We start from the raw sequence: 13493 nt of genomic DNA, 5'->3' as shown, positions 1-13493 counted from the left end.
ACTTTATGTATGTGGGGCTCCCAATATTCTTTATGGGAAGGAATTAATAACGGGTTCCATCCTTGATACTGTTTTGACAAGCTGATGCTAAATCTGCAAATTGACTCATTGATAACCTGTGTCATCTTGGTTGCAAAATAAAGAGGTGTAATTTTCTCAATTTATTTTATTTACATCTCACAAATACAGATTTGTTAAATATATGGATGAGTAAAAACTAAAGTTAGGGGGCTACCAGGACCAGGAAGATTTCAAAATGGAGGACAAGTCCCCCAAAATGCTTGAAAGTACCAACAATGCAGGACTGTAAAAGCAAATTCAGGACTGTTGGCACCTATGTAAGAGGCACACACAAAATTAAAGGAATGAAAGAAGGATGGAAGGGAGTTAAGAGACACACAATAAGTGTCAGAGGTGTTAAGGGGCACAATGGGTGAGAGGAGTTAGGACACACACACAAGGGGTAAGGAGATTAAGAGATACAGGCATAAGAAGTGGGTTAGAGGCATAAAGGGTAAGAGGGGGGTTAAGAGGCATATAATGGTAAGGGGGTAAGAGCCACACTAGGGGTAAGGGGTTTAGAAGAGAAACACACTAGAGAAAGAGGTTGCAGAGACATACAACAGGGATAGTGTAATACCCAAAATATGTTACAGTTCTGGGGTGCCAACAGATTATCTCACCCCTGCTGCCAAATAACCAAAGTATGTGTGGTCAGAGCCCTATCTGAGTGAGATGATGGGCATATAGATACATCATTTTTTTGTGTGCAAATTGCTGAAATAATAAACTAGGAATAAGATATTGGAGAGTGGACCTATTTGCACTATACCCTATACCACTACACCCTAAGCAAGAAGCATACATTGTTATGGATAAAGAAGTGATTATTTAAAGCAAGGACCACCCTTCCCTCCACCTTAGACACAACTGGGTAATCCCCAAATCCTGGACTGGTAGGTGAAACTTGAGGACTGGAGTGGGATGTCTGGGACATCCTCTCTAGTGGATGTCAAACTGTAAGTTTCTTTGTAAGAGTCACTGGATTCGATCATCACTATTAAAAATCTCAGAGGAGGCGGGTGGCTGCCAAGATGAGACTTTCATGTAATACACTGTGATACAGGTAGGTTTAAAGCTTTTTTTTATTAATTTATATTTGTATATAATATCACATATTTTAATAAAGGGGTCATGCATCTAAAACACAAAAGCAAAACACTAAGTGTAGAAACAAATATATTTATTTTTAACCTTTTTAGATGTGAGTGTGTTCCTTTAAACACAAATTAAAACAGGCATCAGAATATGTTCCTGTATATATGGAGGTCGGCCATGCAAACTATGACAAATCTTTAGGGACAAGCTTTGGCAAAATAGAACTGCCCAAAAGCAGAACCCTGGCTTGAGACTTCCAGGTCCTTAATCCTCTTCTGGCAGTACAGAGTGCCACACCATGCTCAATTGTATTATTACGGAATTCTTCATGTTAACTATTTATTGATAAGCTTGCTCTATATCTGTTCTAACAGCTACACCCTTCATCATCTTATTTTGTGGTTTACATGAAAACCAGCTGCTCTTAAATACACTGAAAAACTATTTTTTTACAAATCATATTTCATTTAATTATAAGGTTTCCTGTTACTGAAGCTAAAAATAAAATGCTTTGCACGCCAGGCGTATAATTAAATCTACACTTTTTCTCATACTGCATAACAAATAAAAGAAATATAGCTGACTCAGTAAATAGCAGGTAGCAATATGCATTTTCACTATTGACTTGCATTGTTAGCTACAATGTAAACTAGTCAGTAGTTCTAAATATAGTATAGATTAAACTTAAGACCAAAATAGCCAAGTTTCAAATTTCTCCAACTATTTAACTAACTGTGCAACTTTTTCCTAAATTTTGTCAGTGCAGTGCTCTATCAGCTCTACAGAAATTGTTGAGAGTTCATAAATAAATCATAAGATTATTAATAAAAGCTGGTGAAAACTAGTGCTACAATGTTGTGAGAAGGGAGATAACATTTGTCACTGAATATATATATTTTTTTGCATATTTACACAATACATTTAATGCTTGCATAGAAATTTTCACCTTACTCAACTTTTTGTAATCTACTATCTAAAAAAACAATCCTTCTAAAGTATAAGCATGGTGTTGTTTTTTTTGTTTTTGTGTTTTTTTTTTTAAAGAGTATAGCAAAATTTCAGAGAAGAGATTTCTGGAATAAATTTCCTTAAATTTGACTAAATGATATTAAAGTCATTCAATGTCATGTTTCCTGCTATAAAATAAATAAATAAACACTCAAAAATTATATACTGCATTGTGCGATGAATGAATGATACGGGGAAAAACATTTTAGACATCACTATCAATGGCTGGCTGCAAAACAACAGATGACAAGAGGTAGATTAAAGGGTCAGTTTAAGCAACAAATCCCCTTCAGTTTAACAAAGTGGTTTTAGAGCATATGTGACACGACTGTAGTCCCACTGCTCAATTCTCTAATGTTTAGACATTAAATAACTTTTTTTCTGGAGCTTTAGATATACCTTCCTGTACTGTCAATTAGACAGCCTTCCAAGGGGCATGGCAGCTTAATCTCTGATCTCCCCGATGGCTCCACTGCAAATCCAACTTAAATTTTTGCTAAATCAGCATGATGGTGAAGATGCATTGTGCCTCCAGCTCTCAAAAGGCCCCTGACACCATCAAAGGAGTTCTTACCTCGTCATTACTCCAATTTCTGGTCACTCCGGTTGACTTGCTCTCCCTGATCTTAGACAGCCCTCAGGCCTCCACCCTTTCCCCCACATTATCACCCCAATTAGATTGAGGTTGCTTGAAAATATTAGCCCCGGTCATGGCTTGCAGAACCTTCTGACTAAGGCAGCCCTGCGGAAGGGTAATCTGAGCTCTGCATCTCAATCACCTTGGAGCTACATGTCCTCTGGACAGAACAACCTCTGGCCTTAACATTAAATTGGCACAACTTAAAACAGACTGTGACCACATGCTTGTGGTGCAGACAGCCACGATTGACACCCTAACACATCAGATCTTGCATCTGCGCAACATGGCCCTACATATAGAGGACCACGATTATAGAGCCAAGAGGCATAACATCAGGCTGAGGAACCTGCCAAAGGAGGAGGAAATGCCTGCCCATCTTAGAGAATCCTTCCCTAAATCTTTAAACATTATCTTGGGATGGCCATTGGAGGAGCCAATGGAAATTGTTCGAGCACACCTGGCATTGCGCTTCGAAGGCCCACTTCGGAAAACCCTACTTGGTGAATTTTGACCTTAAAGAGGACATATTGAGACAGGCCCGTGGATCACCTCCAATTGTATACCATAAGGTATTCTTCCAGTTGTCCGCGGACCTGTCCTCTGCCACATTAGCCTACAGGAGGGCCTTACGACCACTCACCAGATCCATGCAAACCCAGAAATTCCATCATCAATGGCATTTTCCAAGTAGACTCGTTGTCCTTTCTCCAAAAGGGCCCTTTTCCTGTGTGAGAGACTGCTGATATGAAGACCCTGATACATGAACTTCCACTGGTGTTTATACAGTGGCTGGACCCATTGGTGCTCATGTTTCTTCAGCTGCTCCATTGCCTCCACAAATCCATTGGAACCGCTAACAGGTGGGCAGGAGCTCCAGAGTTTCCAAGTAAAGTGAAGGAGGCTTGGAGGAGAGGACTGTGGGTCTGTATCCTTCTTGAGGAGGGGTTAGTTCATTTATTTTATTAAATTCATGTAAATGGTTTTGTTTTTATTTGTTTTATATGGATGGGCAGTAATGGGGAGCAATTTAGCAGGGCAAAGTTGTCATGTCATGTAGGTTCTTAGGGGATGCCTGAGGAGTGATACCCCAAATCACCTGTATCTGGTAAATAGACACCCGAAACCTGAGATACCCAGCATGGGAATTGCCTCCACTTGGAGCTAACCCACCTATATTATAAGTTGACCAAAAGGTAATGCTACAATTATCTGACATCACACCAGGGATGTATTTACCACAAGGCAAACAAGGCATTTGACTAGGGCGGCATTTTCAGGGGAAGGGGCGCCAAAAAACACCACCCCAAGCTCTCAGACAAATGCCTTGTTTGCCTCATGTTCTGGGGCTGTCCACCTTACTGTGAGTGAGTGAGTGAGTGAGTGTAGCTGTCAGTGTGTGTCTGTGAGTGAGTGAAAGTGTGTCTTTCAGTGAGAATGGGTGTGCCTGTGAGTGTGTGTATGTCATTTTATGTGTATTTAAGAGTGTGTGCCTGTCAGTGTGTGTCTGTCAGTGAAAGTGTGTGTTGGTTAAACAGTGTGTGCCAATGACTGTATGTGTGTGCCAATTACTGTGTATCTGTCAGTGAGTGTATATCAGTGCATGTATCAATGAGGGGATGTGTCTGTCAGTCAAAAAAGTGGCCTTGACATGAATTGGGGGAGCAAATTTAGATTTTGGGGGTGCCCAAATTTAGTCGTGCTTAGGGCAGCACAAATCCAAAATACACCACTGCATCACACGGAACAAAATACATATATACATATGGAGGGGAGGGGGGGAGAGAGAGAGAATTAATTTATTTTGTTTATGTTTTTTATAAAAAGTACAAATATTAAAGGACTGAACCCCATAGCTACATGTTTTACGATACATGAGAGATGCATGAAGGTTAGAACAACCTCATTTACCTTCTCTAGTTAACTTAAATGGGTCCATGACGTTTCTTCTTCTCCATCTCAAGAAACCAATAAAGATTCTTTGGCCTTATATGAAATAAGGAAAGTGAATTTGCACACTACTGTTGTTTCATTTTGAGACAAGTCAGGGACACAGGGATGCTCTAACTCAGGCAAGCTCCTGGAGTTAGAGCGGGCACTGTTTGACTGTCTGCAGACAAGTTTGTGGTCACTTGATTTGCCTCACTCAGGGGATCCTGGTCTCCTCCACTATCTTTCATTGGCCTCAGTGTCTTTAGATTGGTGGATGTGTTTCAGACTCGGAGTCCGACACACCCTAATATTGATGCTCGGTGCCAACAAAGTTATAATTTATCATTATAGTTGTATACATTTTTTTTTTATATATTTTTTTTTTTCATTAGATCACATTTATATATATATTTCTAACAGAGTTTCTTCCTGCACTCATTGATTTAGGACCCACTATAATTCTAAAATAAAGGTGTTTAACTCACCTTTCATCCCTCACCGTGCCCTAGTGTAATTGTGGCTGCCTCAGTCTCCCTCACTAAGATCATTCTGATGATCTCAGCCAATACAATGGTATTCTACAGAGAAACATAAGGTGGCATAGTGCACATTCAAAGCAATCATCACACCACCAGCATCTCCTCATAGAGATGCATTCATGATTATACCAATGCATTATAGAGTCATTGAAGAGCATTTAGTGTCTGCATGCTGAGCATCACCACTCAGTTGCCTAAGCAGCCCAGAGTTCTTTAAGGAGTACTGTAGAAACCATAACCACTACTATGAATTGAGGTATTTATAATGTCTGGAGTGAGTGGGCATCATTACTAAATGGTTTCGTAACCATTTAGTAGAACTTCTAGGTTCCCAGCAGCCTGCATCCTCACCTCCAATGACAAAAAGCTATGCTCACCTTCACTCTATACAAGGGCTATCTGGCACTCTCAGCTAATTATGGTCCTTATCCCTGGAATGAATTTATATAGTGACATATCATGATTGGAGGTTGGGCTGCGGGCTGCGGGCTGCGGGTTGCCGGCTGCAGGGGGCATGTTTTCCATATAAACTGACATTACCGGGAAATATAAGTATATTTTCAACACACAGTAGTTGAACAAAACAGAAGGGAACTAAATATAAGTTTTGCTTTTCTGCTGAACCATTTTCCTCTTCTCTCTTTTCTCTGAGGTTATTCAATAAAGTTGAAATTGCTTTGAAGTGAAAAGGGAATTATACATTTTGGACCATAATAACAAAGCTTTAGGAATTTGCTGTTTTGACCTAAAATATTTAACTATCTGGAAATTATCTATAATCCTCAACAATTTGTTGAAATGATTTGAGTTTTTTTGTACTATCATATTGATGTCCAGAGTCACAAATAAAATGGTGGGGCAGTGGGGAGTGAGCACTAATGGATCTTTCTAGATAACATTGAAATTACCAATAGTTTTAATTTGGCCCCTTGTCTTAAAACTGGATAATATATTTAAAATTATTACACCTAATAATCCAGCATTGTTTTTGCATTTTATTTAGAAAGTGTGTTCCAGCCAAACACAGAAATCAACCTTGTTTCCAGTATGCCCCTAGAGTATATGTACAACACAATTCTACATATATTAACACAGATCTTGTACAAGACAAATGTAAATAATGTATACAGCTGTACATCAAATTACAGTTTCCATAGAGCCAAGTTGAACAAAGACATACAAATTGGGTAAACAAGTGAAAATTAAATATGGAGATTTAAAGGGGCCCTTTTGCTTAAAACTTGACTTTCTCCTATTGTTTTCTCTTCCTCTTTCAGAATACTTTCTTCTTTTCTTAATTTTCAATCTATTTCTTTTTCATAACATAACACAAACTAGGGACTACATTGTCTTATATATATCTATATATACACACACAACATGTATTTTTCCACCCTTGGCAATATTGACAAAGGCTGGAACTTAAAGCAAGCTTCACCCTTTGTTAGTTTGATAAAGAAAGTTAAGCTTGCCTTCAGCTCCACCCTTCAGTCACAATTGACAAGTGTAGGAGAAATATATGGGACAAGTAGCCCATACTTTGTCTTGTGTTTTAAAGAGAAATATATCAGAAATGAAGAAAAGATTCTGAAAGTGGAAGAGAAGAGAAAACAATAGGAGAAAAGTAAGTTTAAGGGTGAAGAGTCACTCTAAATTCTACAATCCGTGTAGACCCAATTGCCTTTTTAATTTTTTATGCAAAATTGAGTACTCATTGAGTACTTTCTTGTAAAAGTCATAGACAACGCCACTTAAAGTGCTTATAGTTACTACATAGACACTGTGCTGTTTAGGAAAAATAACTCTAAATCATTTAAATTTTGTTTAGGTTCTTTTGCAAACCCAAATATCAAGTAATATCTGTAAAACCTCCTCCCCTGACTTTAAAAAGCATGTAAAACGCTTGTTAATGAAAACTGCTCACAAACAAAAAACAGCATGCATATGTGTTTCCAAGACCTTTTCTGATAAAAAAAAAAAACCTATATGTTAATGCAATTTTATATAACTAATAATCTAAATGGCTTCAAGGCACACATTTCTAGTCATGTTATCAGCACAGTTATACTAAAGGGTCATGACATATACATCTTAATCTTAAACGATAGAATATCAAATTTCATCTCTACAGTGTGCCAGCAGAGTTGCAATCAAAGATCTAAATTTTTTTTTAAATAAAGGCTAAAAGCCAGCTCCTTTTAGTCAGTTCAGTTTGGGCCGAATCTGTGCCGATCACCACATAGATACACATAGACACCACATAGATACGAAGGCTATGTTTTGCATGAAAGTTATCAGGGGAACCTTCCTCTGGGCATCTATCCTGCTTGTATGCGGCCTAAGGAAAATCTATGCCTGCAAGTGGAAGTAGGGAGGAGGGGGAGACTTTGTGTGAGAGCAGCATGGAGAGAGGAGAGAAACATAAAACAAAAATGATTTATTGCAGCAGCTTTGGTCAGGCAATATGAAAATGGAGAGAGAGAATAGATTGTTGGGGAGTATGAAGTAGAGGTGTATCTTGAAAGAAATGTAACACCAACTGAAAACATGGTTGATGATCTCAGCAGGAGACAGGGGTATTGGTAATAAATGAAAATACAAGCTTTGATATAGTATAACACTTAAACACTTAATTGTATAACGGGAGTCAAGCCAGATGATTAGAAAACTGCAAACCTATATCTGTCATGACAGATTCACTTTAAGTCAGTATATTTAGTTATTTAAATTGATTAATTTGTTTTTAATAATGGAGCCTGGAAAACTGGGTCCCTTTATATTACTCTCCACCTTGCAATCCATGGGGCTGAGAAAGAAGAGTGACTACTTGCCTGTTTTCTCCTGGACTTATGAGTATGATTATCAAAGATAACACTGCCCACATAAATACATTCACAAACAGCTGTGTTATAAGAAGTGCTTCATTAACCAACAACTTCAACTCGTTTCCTTTATATATGTAAATCCAGACTATGAAACCCATCACAAATGTCTGTGCCATGTCCAGAAAGGTGGCATTTCCCCTGAAGACCATGTTTAATAATGAACATATTCAATGGAAAAGAACAAGGTGAACTCAAGTTATCATCTACTATCAAAAGCATATTTAACCTAGTTCCAGATATAGTTGACTAATATATACACAAAATGTAACCGTATCATTTATCTCATAGTAATAGAAAACATATTCTCACAAATCCCATTCTGGATTTCTACTCATCCTCTCTAGTTTAGTTTTCAATGCCCATATCTTTTTTAATTTTAAAAACTTAATCACTCATTGAATATCCTTGAAACTGTGTATCTAACCTTTATGATCTTCCCATTGCTTTAAATAGAATTTAAAAATGATGTTTTCATAAGTCTATTATAGTATTTATCTGCAATCATCTCCAGTTTGCTACAGATTAGAATATCTGTTCAAAAATAACTTCTTATAAACCCTATGCTGTGCATATCCATTATCATTCATTGGAAATATACTTTTATAACTATTATTAACATAAATGTATTTTCATCTGACCGCTGAATGAAATTTTTTTCTTGTCTTGACAACCCATTGTAATAGATAAGATATTCAAAGATATTTACCTGGATGATTTGAAGACTTGGAATAATTGCCGACAGCCTGTATCGAAGACTGAAAACAAATATTAGAGGTTAGTGATATTGATTCACAGATATCATGTAAGTATACCACCAAAAGAAAAGTATCTATTTTTTATAAAACTCTATTAGAAATTCTTTTTGAATTAATGGAAAAGGCACATTTCAGGAGACTGATTTCAGAAATTACCAGATAATTTTACATGTATGGCAGAGTTCAGAATTGATTAATTTCAAGTGAAATACTATATATTTTTTTAATTTAGCATTGCTCTCCAAATGAGACCCCAGCCAAACATATCACCGATTTCTAGCTGTTTTAATAATGATAGTATTGACCATAGAGAGATGAAAGACTTAGTTGACCTGCATTTCGCATTGATAAAATTAAATCATTGGTTATCTGTACCTATGAGTATTGATGCTGGTATATTACTCTTTCTTACTTTTGTGCTCTTTCACATTATGTTAATTCTGAAAACTCTTTCAATAAAAAACGATTGTCAGAAAAAAATACTTTGTTGACCCTACTGTGAATATAACCGAGACCTCTGTTGTTTAGGCAGATTTTCTAGTTGGTGCCATGGGAGGGTTGGCAAGGCAAGAATTAGCCTCCTAAAAAAAAAGCAGGAGGAAGGGTTTGAAGGGCTTTTGTTAGTCCAGCACTGTGTAAGTTTATGCCTAAGCTGGTGGCCCACAAGCTTAATATTCTTAGGGCTGAGACTGGCTTCTGGGATATTTACTATGTGAGCATCTACGTAGTGAAATGCAACTATATTTAAAAATTCCATAATAAGAAAGTACAGCTGCATGTGAAAAAGAACGTTCTTTACAGTCAACATCTTCTCAGCATTGCGTATGACCCTCATAGGCAGAACTTAAAACAATCCCACGGAAGACACAATCTTGACAGGGCAATTGTGCATTACTCTTCCTTAAATTAACTGGGCTGAATGTGATGCCTAGATAAGAGAAACAGCTTGTGAATGGATAGAAGGTAAGTTAGAATGAGTGAAGGTCGGTAGGATAACACAGAACAAGTCAGAAAACAAGAAAAAAAGCCAAGGTCAAGGAGCACAGAGGACAGAATTATCAAGGGTAAATGAAGTTAGTTACCAATAGAAAAATTACACAATAGCACATTCTCAGATATCAAAATTGAAACCTCAACAGGAAAACAGTCCATGGTGAAAGTTTAAAGTGCAAAAGCCTCATTGTCTAGCATCAGAAAATACAGGTACTGTGTTACATTGTGGATACATCAGACCATGCATCCAAGAAGTAACTTGTGTTTGGAGCACCAACAAGGGATACATAGGGAGAGCTTCCAATATAATTCATGATGCTAGAATACCACATGAGGCACATTGAGGCACAATGTAGGATGATTCTGACACATGCCCAACAAGATATAACATTTATAAATTAGGGCTGGCAGAATATCATGGAAACTATACAGGGTTGTTTACTAAAGTAAGAATTCAAAGCAAATTTCAAATTCAAGGCCAAAAAAGCTGAACTGAAACCATAGCTGTCTTAGATACTTTTTTCCAGTTTGGCTATTTTAACATAAAAATTAAAAGTTCGCTTTAAATTCACTTTGAATTTTCAAGTAGAAAATAACCCTGAGCGTCTGCACTCATGGGGCTACTTGATGAAAGAAATACAAAACAAATTTTGGAATTTTATTATCTGAAGAAAAATAGGTTTCTCTAATTTCTCTGTTGTGTTCTGTTGTGTGAAATGAGTTACAGTATCACAAATGAATTATTTTTCAAAACAAGTGACTATCACTATGAGAACAGCAGTGAGGAACTGTTATGAATCCAATACCCCCACCTGCACACGTACCTAATTTTTTTCACCATCATAGAGTCCTTGTGAATACAACGAAAAAGTCATAAAAGCTGTAAACTGTACTAAGTACATTATAATTTATCAAATAATAAAAATATTAACTTTGCGTATTAAAAACATCTCAGTTTGATGATAATTTAATGGTAGGGAGTTGGAAACAGCGTTCAAAATTTTGACTAAAATAGCTGCAGCAATAGCATATACTCATCAAATGTACCAATAGCATATACTCTGAAAAGGTTGGCAAGGAGTTAATAACCATAGCATAGTTGGATATTTTTTTCCAAAACAGCTACTTTGTCATACGGCATGCAAAATCAGATTTCTAGTTACAATTATCACAATTTAGTCAATAAACCTCAGATATGTCCATCAATATCATAGAAAAAGCACAAATAATTAACTAATCACATGTTATACCACTAAATGCGTTTATTTACTAAACTGGGAACTGTGGAGAACTGGCAAGGGCCATAACAGTCAAGAACTAAACCATATCAATTTCAAATATTTTGGCTTAAAATATAGAATCACCTTGTCAATTCTTCACAGTTTATTGAATATATCCTGTATTGTTTACACAAAAAAAGAGAAAAAAAACTAGAGTACATCTTGTGTTTTGTGTTTGAAATGAGCGTTTAGTGCACATTATGACCTTTGAAGATGTAAGTGTTAATGGTGATAATGACGTAAAATTAGTTCATGCTGTTGAACTCTTACAAATTAGTATAAATGTATTGCAGTGTGTTACAGTAAAGGATAATTTCATAGAAACGTTTTGATTATTGAAACATGTTTCCTTAGTGTTTAAAAATTCATTATATATACACATCTTTGGAGACTTGTGCTAATTTATTTTATGATTTATGCACTGGAAGAACTTCATACAAGAAGATTCTGCACATTAATTAATACTTGTGCTTGATTTTAATTTTATTTTTGGTAATAATGTAACTGCAGTTAAGTGTACATAGGCTTACACACATGATGTGTCACACCCAAATGCAGGACTTGACAAAGCCACCACACCATGGCAACTAGGAATTGTATCCTGGCACCTGGGTATTTAACTTCTACACTCATGAACAGATGTCAGCATGACTGGAGACAGCAGGCCCTGTTCCAAGTGAAATGTCAGTCCATAGGCTTATTTAATAGACCAATTCTGTGTTATAAAAACAATGTATCTTAAACAAAGACTGGGAGTGCAGGACAAGTGCATGGACATTAGAGTATTTTGTATCATTTTACATAACATGAAAAAAGAAAGATAAGATATATGTCATCTTTTTCTTTATATTTATATATTGCAATATACATTTGGGCACAGGATGGGTGATGTTTGTGATGGAGGGACATATGAGTGCAAGATGGGTGCTGCTTATATTGTAGGTGTCACGTGGTAAGCATACAAGTCTTGACTAATATTTGCCATAAAAAAAAAAAAAACAGCAACAATTCGCACGGGCACAATTTAGAAAAATGTATTGTACACACCTATACACATGTATTTGTACCCGCTGCTAAAATGATGCAGTTTATTCCTGTGATAACTCTCAGTGCCTAGTAACTTCTATGTAAATTCAATAAATATTGAGTAAAACCTGATGTGTTGGCTTTGTTGCAAAAATACACTTTGAAGTCTATTAAAAATCAACCTTGTGTAAGTTCTAAACAGTGGAATTCTGACTAATGCATTATCATCAATTTGGTGGGTATTTTCTCTCTTTAAAAAAAAAAATTATTAAACTCACTCCCAGCCAGATAAAATATTTACCTGATTTCCACAGGGATGCAAAAGTAGAATAACAGCCCAGGAAAAGAAATGCAATGATCTCTCCATCGATTCAGCGAAAATGAACTTTCGTTGTAAATCCCTTGTAAATGTTGAGGGAGCTGAGGGAATCTCGATCACTAAAAGTTCTTCAAAAACAGATGCTACAATTTTTTCCTCCACAATTTGTTTGCAGTTGTTACAGGAACTCCATTCTCAGGGCTCCTTGGATCACATACAACTCAGACCCTCCAAGCTCTGCATGTCTGTGGCAATGGTTATGTATAGAGAAGGAAAGCCCTTTTTTTGTATAATTGTTATACAGCATCTGTTAGTCAGGGATCCAAACGCAATTTGCAGCAGATGAAAAATAAACTAAAAAAAAAAAGATAGTGAAAACTTGTGGAACTAAACACATCTGTTCCTCTTGTCACTTCTAAAGAATCCGAGTTCACATTCTGACAACGTGTGTACCTCCATCCCACAAAATTTAGGGTGGAGAAAAAGCATGAGTGATGTCATGCCCACTCCTCAAACTTTGTCCTGTTCCACTACACTATTTATATCCTAGCTTTGAAATCTCTTCTCTGGGTCCTAACACTAGCATGTTAGAGACAATAGTATACTGCAAAGTAAATATAACACAGACTATAGAATTCAGATTTAAAAAAAAAAAAAAAACACGTTTATTTCTTTGTTGTTTTTAAGAAAATAGTTTTCAAGTTTCAGAGCTGGCTAGGATGCCATATTGCCTACAAGTGCAGAACATGTATCAAATTAGAAAGATAAATCAAAATTCGAAAGTGCAATGTTTAACTTGTTTAGTTTCAGTATAATTCGGTGAAACATTCATCCCCTCACTAAATAGTGTCCAGTTGGTAAATGATTTACCAATATCCACAGTTTGCTCTAATTGTTTATGATTCAGTAAGCACCACCTATATTTATATCCTAATTAGTTAAATTACCCCAGAAAAGTTAT

The 13493-nt window shown here is 36.5% G+C and overlaps 1 protein-coding gene across 1 annotated transcript in view; it reads right to left on the bottom strand.

Annotated features, from left to right (window-relative positions):
* ADGRD1 (adhesion G protein-coupled receptor D1) overlaps positions 1-12968 on the bottom strand; it is a 612495-nt gene extending 599527 nt beyond the window's left edge. Inside the window, exons 1-2 of the mRNA XM_063457024.1 lie at positions 12515-12968; positions 8866-8914 (exon numbers count right to left, since the gene is read on the bottom strand). Coding sequence (XP_063313094.1) covers positions 8866-8914; positions 12515-12580 — 115 coding nt within the window. The 5' untranslated portion in view covers positions 12581-12968. The remainder of the gene's footprint in view (positions 1-8865; positions 8915-12514) is intronic.
* Between the last annotated feature and the right edge of the window lie 525 nt (positions 12969-13493).

The sequence above is a fragment of the Pelobates fuscus genome, chromosome 5, assembly GCF_036172605.1.
Source record: "Pelobates fuscus isolate aPelFus1 chromosome 5, aPelFus1.pri, whole genome shotgun sequence".
In the NCBI taxonomy this organism is placed as follows: Eukaryota; Metazoa; Chordata; class Amphibia; order Anura; family Pelobatidae; genus Pelobates; species Pelobates fuscus.
The sequence above is the reverse complement of the archived record's forward strand: the minus strand, read 5'-3'. Positions and strand labels throughout refer to the sequence as shown.